Here is a 13740-nt window from a genome sequence, read left to right as displayed (position 1 = left end):
TACAGTGCACAGGATTTAAAAAAAACTTAATTTAAAATGTTACCTTTTCTTTTAAGGTAAATTGGGATGAATACCTAGATTTGCATTAGAAGAATCCCAACTCTAAAAAAAACATCATTTCAGCCCTGCACCATGTGATGACTGAGCACCATAAAATGTATTCAACACCAATACATGTCTTTAAAAAATTAAAAGAATACCATTTCCATAGAGAAAAGTGGGGAGACCAATACTGAGGCAGACTTACATAAAGGAGATTGCAAGTCAATTCCAGAAGTAATCATTGGGACGTGTATCAAAGTGTGCAGAATGATCCTCAAGAATGGGCACCAGTAGAGAAAAATATGGCTGAAATTGATGCTTCTGGCGGTTTTTCACAGACGGGGGGCAGTTTCATGCTGCCTGGATCCTGCATATGCATGGATAGGGCTTCGCTCCTTTGCGCAGATGGATTCCTGGCAGGCCGTGGACCAGGGGTTGGGGACCCTTCATATCTATTAATTAGTCAACAAATGTATTCAGGAAAGTCTGAAGCAAATATGATGTGCTTTTTCTATTATTACTTTCTAGTAGCTGTATTTAAAGGCCTTTTGAGATCAGGCAGTTAAAACAGTCATCAAGATTAATAGCAGCTGATAGCCTAGTTGTCCCTTAACTTTTCCAGGAACCTTTAACACCATCTGCAATGGCTAAGTATCACTCTCAGGAACAAATTCCAGAGACGCTTCTAGGAAGCCAGACTTGGCAAACACAGCAGATATTGAGCAGAATAAATACACATAAGATTGCACTAAAACCTGTGAGAAGTAACATCTAAACAACCTTTTTTTGGTGCCTTCAACTCAATGTTGGCTCCTGATGATTTCCTGGACTAGTCCCTGCAGGGTTTTGGGGGGCAAAATTTCAGAAGTGGCTTGTCATTGCCTGCTTCCTAGGACTGACCCAAGGCTATCCCGCTTTAGACTTAATGTGGAATAAGAACTACAATCTCTGGGTTTCTACCCTGGTGCATTTCCCATATCAAATGGCTCATCTCAACCCTCATCATACCAACTGCCATACCTAATAGAAAGAAAGGTCTATGCATCTTGGCAAATTTCCTTTGAAAATTCTTTCCTTCCAAGGACCTTCAATTGAAATAGATTCAGGTGCATATTCTTTGCTTATGTCAGACCAAGATATCAGAGCATGAAACCTGCCCAAGACATACATTCATCCTTTGTTTAGACTTAAGCCTTTTTATTTCTCACTGCTTTGGTAAGGAACCTTCCCTCTTTCAAAGCTACCCTTCTTACTGCTTACATTTTAAAGAAATAACATGCTTTTCCAAAACTGATTTTATTTGTTGCAATTATTTTTAATAGCTGTTTTAAGGGAATATTTAAATCTTATATCATGTTCATGTATTTTATGATCTGATTTCATGAGCTACTTCTAAGATAGATCAGTCTAAGAAACCAATGCCATATAGAGATAATTATCTTTATTGTAAGTTAAAAGTACCATAATCTTTCAAGTCTGAATGTGCTTCTCTCATCCCTCAGTTTATCTTCACATGAATTAAGAGTTCCATTTGAGACATTTGCTCAAATACATTTATATTTTTTATTTATTGGAATGGGATTATGCCACATTTGTCTCATTTTTGCCTCAGCAGTGGCTCTTCCTCCTGTCCTTCAAGGTCCCTCTGTATGCCCTTCACTTTTGTCTACTTTCTGTAAAAAGTAAGACATTATTTGATAATGTCTTATCAAAGGAAGGAAATTAATGCAGTGGCAGACCATACTTTCCATGCACAGAATTATAGTTGTGCTGCATTAGTCCCAGCTGTACATGTTGAACTCGAGAAGAAATAGAACACAACAGATAAGTCGTCACTGCAACAGTATACTGTCAAATATTTCAAGATACACAGAGTGCATAGCAAAAGTAATCTGGTTTAAATAAATTATTTTAATTTTTAGTGAAACTTTTTAAATGTTTGCAATACCAATTCACACCTTGTATAATGAATTTATGATTCATGACCCAAGAATTCAGAGCATTCCAGAACCAATGGGAAATTTCCTAACAGACATCATCTGCCTTTTCCAGTAGTGGAAAAACTGAATAAACCACTACAAAGCCTACTAAAAGTAAGCCCAATGTTTCCTAGCAAATAGTATTCGGAGGCACATTTGCATCTTAACAGTATATAGTTGAAGCTGTACATCCCAGAGACTCTCTGGCAAGAAAAACAATACTATAGAACCATTTTGTATCAGTTTTCAAAATCCTAAACCAGCTGAGCCTCATGGACAAGCCAAGACTTTCTGCTGTTGTTTGACATGAAGGTTTAAGAGTTTCCAATGGGACTGATGACTCCATGTATTTTTTTGTTACTGGTAGTGAAGCCCTCCTCCAGTGCAATGCTCCTGGACACCAACAGGAGTGAGTATTGCTGTCTCCCTCTGGGTCCCTGCCCCACCCTTTTACATTTAAAAAGTTTCAAATCAAACAAATGCAACGGTGGCCAAGTGCAAGCAAAGATTCCAGCATAATTTTGATTTGCAAGAACGGGTCTGAGTCATCAGTGGGCCCAATACCTCTTCTTTTAAAAAAGGTAAAACTACTTTTGGAATGGTGTCTTGCAAGGCACGAGGAGGATCAAGCAGGATGCTGATAAAACATTATTTTGTACCTGCTTATGGGCCTCTGGCAGCCATTTTATGAGTAGGCAGCCGCCCCCCCCCCAACCTCCAGCCATTTTGCAAGGACGCCCCCACTACTACATTAACAATCCCCAGCACCGCAGAGACCCCTCGTGCTTTCTCCCGGCCGCAGGACATCAACCCGAGGCGCTGCGCGTCAAGACACGGGAGGGGGCGCCCACGCGAGGACGAAAAAAGCCGATTTCCGCAGACCGAGGCGAGGAAGGTGACTGGCGAATAAGCCTCGTTCGACTCCACTTCGGAATCGGATCTTCGGCGCTGTTCCCGCCTTGCCCTTCACAGCCGCCCGCAGTCCCGCCCCGGGAGGAGGCGGAGAAGCAGAGCAAGGTCAGGCGAGCCTTCCGCGGGCGTCCCTCTCCTTCGCTGGCTTCTAGGGCGCCATGAGCGAGCATCGCGGCTGTTGTTCTGGACCGTACGGGCCGGCGAGGCCGGAAAGCAGCGAGGTAAGCGGGCGGAGCGACGCCGTTGGGCCTAAGAGCCGGCGGCGGAGGCTTTTTGGAGCAGGGACTTCAACTCCCAGAATTCCTCAGCCAACTTTGCTGGCTGAGGAATTCTGGGAATTGAAGTCCACAAGTTGCCACGCTTTGGAGGACGCCTCTTTCGGCAGAGCGGCGTATCAGAGCGCGTCGGGTCAGGCGGGCTAAACGCCGCGGTGGAGTTGGCCCGTTTTCTTGGGAGATCCATCTCTACGATTATTTTGGCACTTCTGAATGCCGCATGCGGGACCCGGCTTAACAGCACGTGCCAGAAACTGACCGGCGCTTCTGGGGTTTCCGCTCCGCCTCTTAAGAGATCCCCTGTGCACGTTCCAATAGGCTGCCTTCGGCTCGGTTTTAGAAAAATTGTCATTTTATAGTTTTTAAAGCACTTGGTGGTGGTTGATCTCGTTTTTTTACGGGCATCATAATTTTGTGGTCAGGTACAGGTAGTCCTCGACGTACAACAATTCATTTAGTGACCATTCGAAGTCGCAACGGCATTGAAAAAAAGTAACATGACACTTCATCACTGGAGGCTTTCAAGAAGAGATTGGACAGCCATTGGTCAGAAATGGTCTCCTGCTTGGGCTGGAGGTTGGACTAGACCACCTACAAGGTCTCTTTCAACTCTCTTAAAATGTAAATTTCCAAGAATATGTGATTATATGCTTAGTAACTGGTTCATACTTATGACCATTGCAGCGTCCCAGAGTTACATGATTGTAAAATGGGGCAAAATTCATTTAACAAATGTCTCACTTAACAACAGAAAAATTGGGCTCAATTGTGGGCTACCTGTTTACTCCTTCATAGTTGCAGAGGTGGCATAAAAATTATGGAAATGTTAATCAAGGCCAGGCAGCTGAGCTCTGCCCAAATTAGTTTTTCCCCCATGTTTTTTTTTAATATTCTGTCTTGATACCAATGTTGTTAGAGATTGATTATGCATTTGTCCCATATTTTATTTACAGTGGGCATCAGATATTTATTTAGATGCTGCCTGACTCCCTTAATGAAAGCAAAACAACACAATAGAAACAATAGAATATCAAAGAATAAGAAAGAGGGCAAATCCATCCAACAACAAATATCACACACCCCAAAAGGGCTCCAACCTGCCTTCAAAGCTAGGCATCTAGATCTTAGATTCTGATTCTGTGGTGGCAATTTGTAAGTCTGCAAGTAAAGCACAATTCAATTAAGTACTGTATACAGTGCAAGCTGTCTAAGGTCAATACGCAGTAGTAGCTTTCCATGTCTTCAGGACATCATCCAGTCTTCACTGAAGTAACAAAAAGCTCCATGTTAATGTTATTTTGGCCCAACAATGGTTGGGTGAATGTAGAAGATCTTAGTAAGGAAATGATCTCTAGGAGTTTTCCCAGACATTTGAAGTTTATTTAGGCTTTAACTTGTTTACATGAATCCAAAGGTTGATGGCTGAGCTGCTATTTACTGTGTATCTATAGTACTGGCTTCCAGCTTTTAGGTGGGACAGTAGACATTGAAAATGCCTGGGATTGACTTAGTTTCCCCAAATGCTTTAAGATCTGGGAGTTGTGATTACAAAGCTTGTCTTATTGCAACATAAAGCGAGTCCCCTCAAATGTACTACAAGAAAGCTCGTGCTAAAAGTGTACATCAGAGTTGTGGTGTTGCTATTGTTATCTTTCTCGGCATTGCACACTTTCAGTGAACCGAAAGTTGTATTTACTCAGTGTGTATGTTGTCCTCATCAAGATGGTCTTTCAGTGAATCAGTATCTGACTAACTCAGAACCTCCATGCCGGGATAGTTTCTGGATTGAGAAACAAAAGATTAATATAATTGATATTTAGATTAATAGGATCTGCCTTGCTTTTCTTAGATGAAAGTTAAGGAAAATCAGAGGTGTTGTTGAAAATAGCACATGTATGATTTCTTGCTCTTTCTTTAGGGATTGCCCTCAGATGGACTTGAAAATGACTTAAAATCAAATGAGGAACCTCTCTTAAGGAAGAATCCCCATCGATTTGTCATCTTTCCAATCCAATACCCTGATATATGGAAAATGTACAAGCAGGCTCAGGCTTCTTTCTGGACAGTAGAAGAGGTGAGTTGGGCAGAAGGCAGGTTGCACAGGTGACAATCACTAACCCAAGAATAAGCTGCAATGTCAGCCTAGAGACTATGCGGGTAGTCCTCAACTTACAGCCACAATTGAGCCTAAAATTTATGTTGCTAAATGAGAAATTTAGTGAGTTTTGTCCCATTTTACAACTTGGCTTGCCACATTTGTTAAATGAATCACTGCAGTTAGTAACACTGTTGTTAAGTGAATCTGGCTTTTCCATTGACTTTGGTTGTCAGAAGGTAATAATGGATGATCACATGGCCTTGGGACATTTCAACCATCATAAATATGAACCAGCTATCAAGCATCTGAATGTAAAACCACATGACCAGGGGATTTACTGCAATCATCATAAGTGTGAAAAATGGTCATAAGCAACTTTTTTCACTGTCGTCGTAAGTTTAAACAGTCACTAAACAAACTTGTGTTGTAAGTCAAGGACTGTCTGTATTTTCTTTCTCTGTCCTATCTTGGGACCATCAGAGTATGACCAATGACACCATGATTTCTGCAGAACTTAAACGTTCATTCTGCCTCTTAAACTTTAGCCTTAGAAGTAAAAGCTTGAAGTGTTCTGGACTGATTTTTCTGGGCATTGCAGACAGGATTTGGGAAGCTACGTATGGATTATTCACCCCATGCCTAATACTGGCAACAGTGTTAGCAACACGAAAATGGCTGAATACCAGAGGGAAAGAGTTTTTTTGTGAAAAGAATATGATCAGCTTCTAGCAGAAATCACAGATTTCTACCCAGAGCATAGGTAATCCTTTTATTTCCATCTTGGCAGAAAAGTGACTTTGCACCTTGGTCCATATGATGAAACTCAAAACCCTACAGTAGATCCCTCAAGACCTAACAAGTGAAAAATCCCTGATATATTTAGACCATAAAGCAGCCAAGAGAGGGAAGCAAAGGTGCAGAAGAAATTCTGTTCACTAATCTGATATTCTACTTCACACACTTTCCTTACATTTAGGTTAAGATGCTTTTAAGAAAGAGTCAGTTCCTGTTATAAAAAGGCAGTCACCATTGCAAACAAACAAAACAAATGCACTGTCTGCTTGCATGAGCAATGAAGTGTTTGAGGGATTTGTTTACTTGTTTTTGTTTTCTGTCATTGATAGAAGGGATTTCTGGAATAGATCATACAATAAGTGGCATTGCTTTTCCGTCTCCATTAGTGGCAAGTTATGTATAAACCTAGGCAGAGAATTTCTAGTAAACCAGTGTGTCTACTCATCAGGTAACCACCAGATGATTAGGACACAACTCCCAATTATCCACAGACCCCTCCTGGCAGAGGACGGTGATGGTAATTATAATCCATTACATGCAATAATAATCCATTACATTACAAGACTCCACCAGGGAGAAGATGGTTAGAAGCCAGAAGAATCTGCAAAGGCAATGAAAAGAAAGTCAAGATGGCAGGAAGAGCTATATAATAGAAGCCCCACCCTTTTTAATGTATATTATAAGACATGGAAAAAGAACGGGACTTTGGTAAGGTTGCAGCTACCAAATTTATCAAAAATGCCTCCCTTCCTGTGAATGCCCCTCTTTGAACTTACAGGATATATTCTCTTAGACATTTATTTTGCTTTTCAGAATTATCAGTAACAATGACAATTTCAAGTCTGTAATCTGTATTTCTTTCTTTCTTTTTTTTTGTATAGGTTGACTTGTCAGAGGATGTTATTCATTGGAACAACCTAAAACCAGAAGAGAAATACTTTATTTCGCATATCCTAGCTTTTTTTGCTGCCAGTGATGGAATTGTCAATGAAAACTTGGTGAGATGCTTCCTGTGACATAGCCTCTAATATTTTGATGCTGTGTTTCTTTTTCATTGCATGCAATCAAACATCTATTCGTAATTGTACTTTGCATGTATTAGTTGTCCATCATAAGGAGCATTGTGGATATTTTCCTATAAGTACTTTACTTTTAATGAAGCTTGTACTAATCACACTGACTTTCAACTGCTTTTTGGGGGGGAATCGTATATATGTATCTCATATTTGCTTTACCCAGAGATGCTCTTTTGGGAGAAGACAGTCATTTATATAAGGCATTGTGGTCTAGTGCAGGCTTTGAACCCGGTCTTACATGGACATTTAGATGTCTGACTTCTTTCCTTGACAGGTAGAACGTTTTAGCCAAGAAGTGCAAATCGCAGAAGCTCGCTGTTTCTATGGCTTCCAGATATCAATAGAAAATGTTCATTCTGAGATGTATAGTTTGTTAATAGACACTTACATCAAAGACCCCGAGAAAAGGTAATTAGTGTAAGTATTACCACTATGTAGAGGACTTAGGTATTTCTTTGTTTGTAATTTTCATGTCTAGTCTGGTCTAGGTGTAATGGGAGACCATGGTTTAACATTGCAAGGACATATCAGTGGAAATTTGTAATTTTTTTTTATGCTTATATGGGGTAGAGGAGGAGTTTTTGCTTGATCTTAAGAAAATCAGTCTTTGCTCTAACTTTTTTAATGTTATTTTTATCCTGTCTTTTATTATGTTTATACATAACTAAAGGTGGCAAAGATATTTAATATTCCATCCTACTCCTATTTTCCACATAACAACAATCCACTGAGGTTGGTTGGGCTGAGAGAGAGTGCTGCCTCAAAGTCATCCCCCGCCAGCTTTCATGCCTAAAGTTTTAATTTCTAGCCTGGTGCCTTAACCATTAGACTATACTGGCTTCAAGCAATCAAAGTTAAATTAAGAATACTAAATTACAGTCTTGGGCGCTGGCTTATTTTCACTAATTATGATGGGCCCAACTGGTGTCATTAGAAGCGAAAGCATCGGCTTTTCGCTCCTGGAGAAATGGAGAAGAAATTGGAAAAAATTGTTTGCGTTTAACATTCAGAACTCATATAGTTGTGTCACCCATGTGAGTCACTTCCAGGACGAAGTATATGAAGATCCTTTTTGTGATTAGATAGCAATTCCTTGAAAACATTTGATTTTTAATTTTTGTTCAAACTGCAGAAGAGATTTCTAGCATATGCCGGTGTAGTGTCAGAAGATCCTATATCAGTGAGAAATGAAGATGCTACATTAAAAGCATTCTTGCTAGCCTTGGATGTAAGCTAATTTGTCACAGCAAGTGACAAACAATGCTTTTGTGTCAGTCTCGCGACCCAGATTTACAGTCTTTTGGTTTTCCTCCATTCCTCTTTCCTCCTTCCCCATCTTTTCAGGGACTTTTTATTTAATGCTATTGAAACAATGCCATGTGTCAAGAAGAAAGCAGATTGGGCGATGAGGTGGATAACAGACAGAGAAGCCACTTTTGGTAGGTGTGCCTCCATTGTATGTGTTCTCCATGGAGTGAGAGTGGGGGGAGCAGCTGTGGATCAGAATGGGGTTCACCAGGCTTTGGGGCATTCTGATGAATCAGTATTCTAGCAGTAATTGAGTAGATTGCAGGAACCCAGTCACATGCTCAGTGAAAAAGGGGTAAGGGTGTTGTCAAAGCCCTGCCCCTTTTCTACATGCAGCAACATCACATGCAAATACAAAAGAGGTGGAGCTTTGTGTGGTCAGGGCCATCATCTTGACTTTTGGGATTTCTCCCAGTCTTCTCTGATTGGAAGAAAAAGGAGAGACTGAAGCATATTAATAATTATGGGCTGGATTTATATGACACCCATTGAACCACAGACTATTTTTTAGTTCTAGTGCATTATATGAACCTGGCCTCTCTGATTAGTTCATAGTTATGTGTGTCATGTGAACCCATGAAATTGGGTTAATTGAATAAACAGTAGTTCAGTTAATCATTGGTAAGTGTGTTGTGTGAACAGAGATTTAATTTCTCCCTTTGCAGTCCTTGTTTGAAAAGTCTTAATAACATAATAACTGGAAGGATCTTTCTGTTCTGTAATCTGCAAAGTTGGCGAGGTTCAGTAGGTGAGAAGCCAGCTTGTTCAACTACACACACACACACACACACATTCAAAATCAATTCAGGGAGTCAAATAATGTCCACAATCAATAGATGGCTTCTCACTTACTGAACCTGGCCACATACTGTATATATAGATGGTTCCTCTAAGCATGTGAGTATTTCTTATGCCAGGAGGAGCAAATATAATCCAAGATCATACATTTAGAGATAGACAATAAGCTTTGTAAGTCAGGGCATTTTTACTTCCATCCCAAATTGATGAAACCTGCTAACATTCATTCATTTTTTTCAAATGCTCTTTACTCTGAAATTTGGAGGGCAACCAATTTTCTTTAAGTTAAAGTGTTATTTGTACTTATGAGATGCTCATAGGTATGACAGTAAAATAAACCTTTGCCATTCCAGTAGAGTCTACATTTACATATATTTCTTTAATCTTCTCTACATCCTAAAAGTTGATATCAGCCTCTTAAATATATGCAGATTCCAGAAGTCTCTGTATTAAAGCTATTCCTTTGGGTAAATCAAGCAATTAACAGGTTTTCTAAAATATCTCTTTGGAATTAACAGGACAAACCAAATGAGACAATGTCCAGAGTATTCATACAAGATACAGTAGATGCTGTTTCCTTGTTATTGAGATTGTACCTTAATTAACATTTGGAAGACTTGTGGCAGAGGTGGTATTCAGCAGGTTCTGACCAGTTCTGGAGAACTGGTAGCGGAAATTTTGAATAGTTTGGAGAACCTGTAAATACCACCTCTGACTAGCCCCGGCCTCATCTATTCTCTGCCTCCCGAGTCCCAGCTGATCAGTTGGGTCTTCTTTTGTTGCCCTGCACAGGAGAATGGAGCTGGGAAGCAGGTTAGTGGGGTGGGGAGGGAATGGGATTTTGCAGTAACCTTCCCCTGCCACGCTCACCAAGCCACGCCATGCCCACCAGGCCACGCCCACAGAACCAGTATTAAAAAAATAGAATCCCACCACTGGGTTGTGAGTTTTGTCAGTATTTCCCACCTTCTGTGCTCCAGATGCATTTACCTCACACCCTGGCTGAGTAAAATAGGAGAAAACTGTTTTATTCTTTTCTTCAATTTGAAGAAGTTCATTGTCTGATAACTTAAATTTTTTTGATTTTGTTGAAACAGGTGAAAGAGTGGTTGCGTTTGCTGCTGTAGAAGGCATCTTCTTTTCTGGTGCTTTTGCAGCCATATTTTGGCTCAAGAAGAGAGGGTTAATGCCAGGCCTTACTTTCTCCAACGAACTTATTAGCAGAGATGAAGTAAGGTGTGGGGGAAAAATATATAAATAAGGTTAAATATGATGCTCTCAGAGAAGCAGTATTACTTGTCTTATTTGTGAAGAGTTGCACAGTCTACAAATGTAATTTATTATGGCTGGTTGCACAGTCACCTGATGTTTAGACTGGATTTGGCACTTTTATCCACCTAGCAAGTACTTCCCAGGGTCCTGGGATAAGCAGATGCTTTTAATGGTGTTAGAGTATGGTTGTAGGATGTAAGCTATTCCAAGTAAAACTGCCTTTTGCAATTAACTGATGGGGATTGTTACTGTTTTGAAAATGATGATGATTCATACATCATTAAAATCTGAAATAAAATCCACAGAATGCTGTTTAACAAGAATATTGTTAATGCTACCATTTTTTTAAATACAGCAATATATTTGAGAAAACACATTTGTTTTCTCAAACACATTTCCCAATTCTACCAATATTTTTAGGAGTTGGGTATTTTCCCAGTCCACAACCATACTACTCTTGTAGTTATAACTTGTGAATTAGAAATGTCATAAACTGTATTTGCAAGGAATAGGGGTATGCAACGCAAGTTTCTGAATTAAGCAAGAGATGTCCAGAGTCATCTTAAATATAGACAAAATTAATGCATACGTTAAGTTTTAAAACACATTTGAAATAGTTGTTGTTAACATACATTGTTAATGGATTATATTAACTTTTCAAAAAAACGCAAAGGCTTAAAGTAGTTTTTACATTTAAAAAATTGTCTTCTGCTTTTTTAAAAAAAGATCAATTTCTTATGTTTCTGTCCTATTTATTTCTTTAAGGGGCTTCACTGTGACTTTGCTTGCCTGATTTTTCAGTATTTAGTGAATAAACCTTTGGAGGAAAGGGTGAAAGAGATCATTGTCAATGCAGTTGAAATTGAAAAGGTGAGGAGATTTTGCCTGGACGTAGTTGTGATGAACCTCAAAATAATGTAGGCTGTGTTTATAAGACCATTTGGCCTACTATGATGAACTTGAGGGACTCAGTTGTAATTTTCTGAATTTTCATAATACACACCTTAATATGGCCATCTGAATTGGGTTAACAAATCCTGTAGGTTAAAATGTGGTGGATTAGTTGTGATTTAGTGGGTTAGGCAAACAACCACCCTACCCAAGGTTTATATTCTTGTGATTTGCTGCTGTGATTGCTCAAGAATGCATTGCATGGAAGGACAGGTCACTTACTTGCTGAATGAGGTACAATTGGCTGAGCTCACACAATATTCTAAACCAGGGGTCCCCAACCACCGGTCCACGGACCGGTACCGGTCCGCGGAACAAGTCTTACCGGGCCGCTGGCTTGCTGGTCGCCGCCATCTTTTTTGGTTAAAAGTGCTTCCGGTGAGCTTTTCCGGGTAGAAAGCTCACCGGAAGCACGTTTTCATCAAAAAAAGATGGCGGCGCCAGCGCTTCCGGTGAGCTTTTCCGGGTAGAAAGCTCACCGGAAGCACGTTTTCATCAAAAAAAGATGGCGGCACCAGCGCTTCCGGTGAGCTTTTCCGGGTAGAAAGCTCACCGGAAGCACGTTTTCATCAAAAAAAGATGGCGGCGCCCAGCTGATGCCGGTACCGGGCCGCGGCGTAAAAAAGGTTGGGGATCACTGTTCTAAACCATAAGCATGGTTTACAAACCACAATTAAATTGTTTAATAATTAAGGTAAGTAATTGCTGTTCCTAAGATGGGGGAGATTTCTCTCTCCCCCCGCCTCCCTCTCCCAACAAAGCTTTAGGAGCAGCTCTAAAACTCTCTAAAAGCTGCAGTAAATTCAAATTTCTAATATGTTTAGGTTTCAGGGGATAGTCCCTGCTGAAAAACTTCAAAATGGCAAAAAAAAAAAAAAAAAAATTGGGGCTTTGTGAAATTGGAACCCAGATCTCACTGGTCCTTGTTCAACATGAACTACTACATTGCATGGACTCACACTTCCAGAATTATTATGGTGTAAGACAGGGGTGTCCAACCTTGGCAACTTTAAGACTTGTGGACTTCAACTCCCAGAATTCCTCAGCCAGCTTTGCTGGCTGAGGAATTCTGGGAGTTGAAGTCCACAAGTCTTAAAGTTGCCAAGGTTGGACACCCCTGGTGTAAGAGCTTCTATTTCATGTTATATATGTGAATCAAACTGGGTAAACAGTCCAGGAAAATTCTCTGAAATCATTTCATTTTTTTCTACTATTGCAGGAGTTCTTGACAGAGGCCTTACCTGTGGGATTGATTGGAATGAACTGTACTCTGATGAAACAGTATATTGAATTTGTGGCTGATAGGCTGCTCCTGGAACTGGGTTTCCCTAAGGTAAAGTAATTTACCTTAAAGTATACACATATTTATGTATTTGAAGAGATTGAGAATTTTCATGTCTTGTTTAAAAATGCAAACGGATAGGGAAATGTGATAGAACAGGTGATGTTTGAAAAAAGATGTGAATATACCGGTAGAGAGCAAAGTGGAAAGATGTGTCAATCTTTACAGAACTGAGGGCTTTTAGAAAACTTGAAATGTCTTGGCTTTCTCCTGGTCATCCTTATCAGTCAAAGAGGAAGAAACCAAAGCGGGCGGGGGAATGGAAATACTCCCTAGCAATCACCAAAGAACGATTTGTCCTTGCAGTGCCTCATTCAGTTCCTATGTTTTATTAATATCTTTGGTGTTCTCAGGTCTTTCAAGCAGAAAACCCTTTTGACTTCATGGAGAACATTTCCCTGGAAGGAAAAACCAATTTCTTTGAGAGGAGGGTTTCAGAATATCAACATTTTGCAGTTATGTCCCAAGCAAATAATAAGATATTTACTTTAGATGCTGATTTTTGATGCTGCCTACTTGGGAGATTGACAAAGCCACACTACACATTCACCTTCAATGACAAGAAACATCTTACAAGCCAAGTAGGGTATTCTTGGAATGTTTTATTAACTATTAATAGTTGATAGAAAAATTTCTACCGTGTTTCTCCAACAATACAACCTCCCCCAATAGGAAGACCCAGCATGTTTTCTAGGCATAAAATGAAATTTAGGCCTATTTTAAAACATGCAAAATGGGGGGAAGGGTGGGGGGACTTGCCGTTAGGAGCGCCCCGTGGGCAGCAATTCCTCGCCACCAGCTGCTCCTAATGGGCGATCATGGCAGAGCGCGGAGAGCTCCCTACTCCTGCCAAGCACCTTTGTGGCAGACCCAAGACCTTCAGCGCCCGCCG

At 40.3% G+C, this 13740-nt stretch overlaps 1 protein-coding gene and 1 long non-coding RNA gene across 4 annotated transcripts; one reads left to right on the top strand and one right to left on the bottom strand.

Moving 5' to 3' along the window:
• Positions 1 to 1594: 1594 nt before the first annotated feature.
• On the bottom strand, positions 1595 to 3151 carry LOC148131528 (uncharacterized). Of its 2 annotated transcripts, none has more exons than XR_015749004.1 (2): positions 2772 to 3151; positions 1595 to 1715 (listed from the first exon to the last, which is right to left on the bottom strand). It is a non-coding gene; the product is annotated as an uncharacterized LOC148131528 (long non-coding RNA). The 2 variants fall into 2 exon arrangements; XR_015749003.1 differs by having other exon boundaries at positions 2681 to 2805.
• RRM2B (ribonucleotide reductase regulatory TP53 inducible subunit M2B) lies at positions 1941 to 13494 on the top strand. 2 transcript variants are annotated; one of them, XM_026690181.2, is made up of 9 exons: positions 1941 to 3154; positions 5127 to 5282; positions 6983 to 7099; positions 7452 to 7585; positions 8522 to 8616; positions 10381 to 10514; positions 11321 to 11425; positions 12726 to 12839; positions 13202 to 13494. In XM_026690181.2, exons 1-9 carry the CDS (start codon positions 3092 to 3094, stop codon positions 13352 to 13354), a joined length of 1071 nt encoding a protein of 356 aa, XP_026545966.1. In that variant the 5' UTR covers positions 1941 to 3091; the 3' UTR covers positions 13355 to 13494. The 2 variants fall into 2 exon arrangements, with proteins under 2 accessions (XP_026545966.1, XP_026545971.1); XM_026690186.2 differs by lacking the exon at positions 5127 to 5282.
• Positions 13495 to 13740: the final 246 nt, after the last annotated feature.

The sequence above is a fragment of the Notechis scutatus genome, chromosome 3, assembly GCF_049901735.1.
Source record: "Notechis scutatus isolate UNSWTSFEM ecotype Mainland chromosome 3, rNotScu1.2, whole genome shotgun sequence".
Lineage (NCBI taxonomy): Eukaryota > Metazoa > Chordata > Lepidosauria > Squamata > Elapidae > Notechis > Notechis scutatus.
The sequence above is the reverse complement of the archived record's forward strand: the minus strand, read 5'-3'. Positions and strand labels throughout refer to the sequence as shown.

Coding starts and splice junctions, on each gene's coding strand:
- RRM2B (XM_026690181.2), top strand. CDS start 3,092: ATGAGCGAGCATCGCGGCTGTTGTTCTGGACCGTACGGGCCGGCGAGG. Junction 5,283..6,982: donor CTTTCTGGACAGTAGAAGAG/GTGAGTTGGGCA, acceptor TTTTTTGTATAG/GTTGACTTGTCAGAGGATGT. Junction 7,100..7,451: donor GAATTGTCAATGAAAACTTG/GTGAGATGCTTC, acceptor TTTCCTTGACAG/GTAGAACGTTTTAGCCAAGA.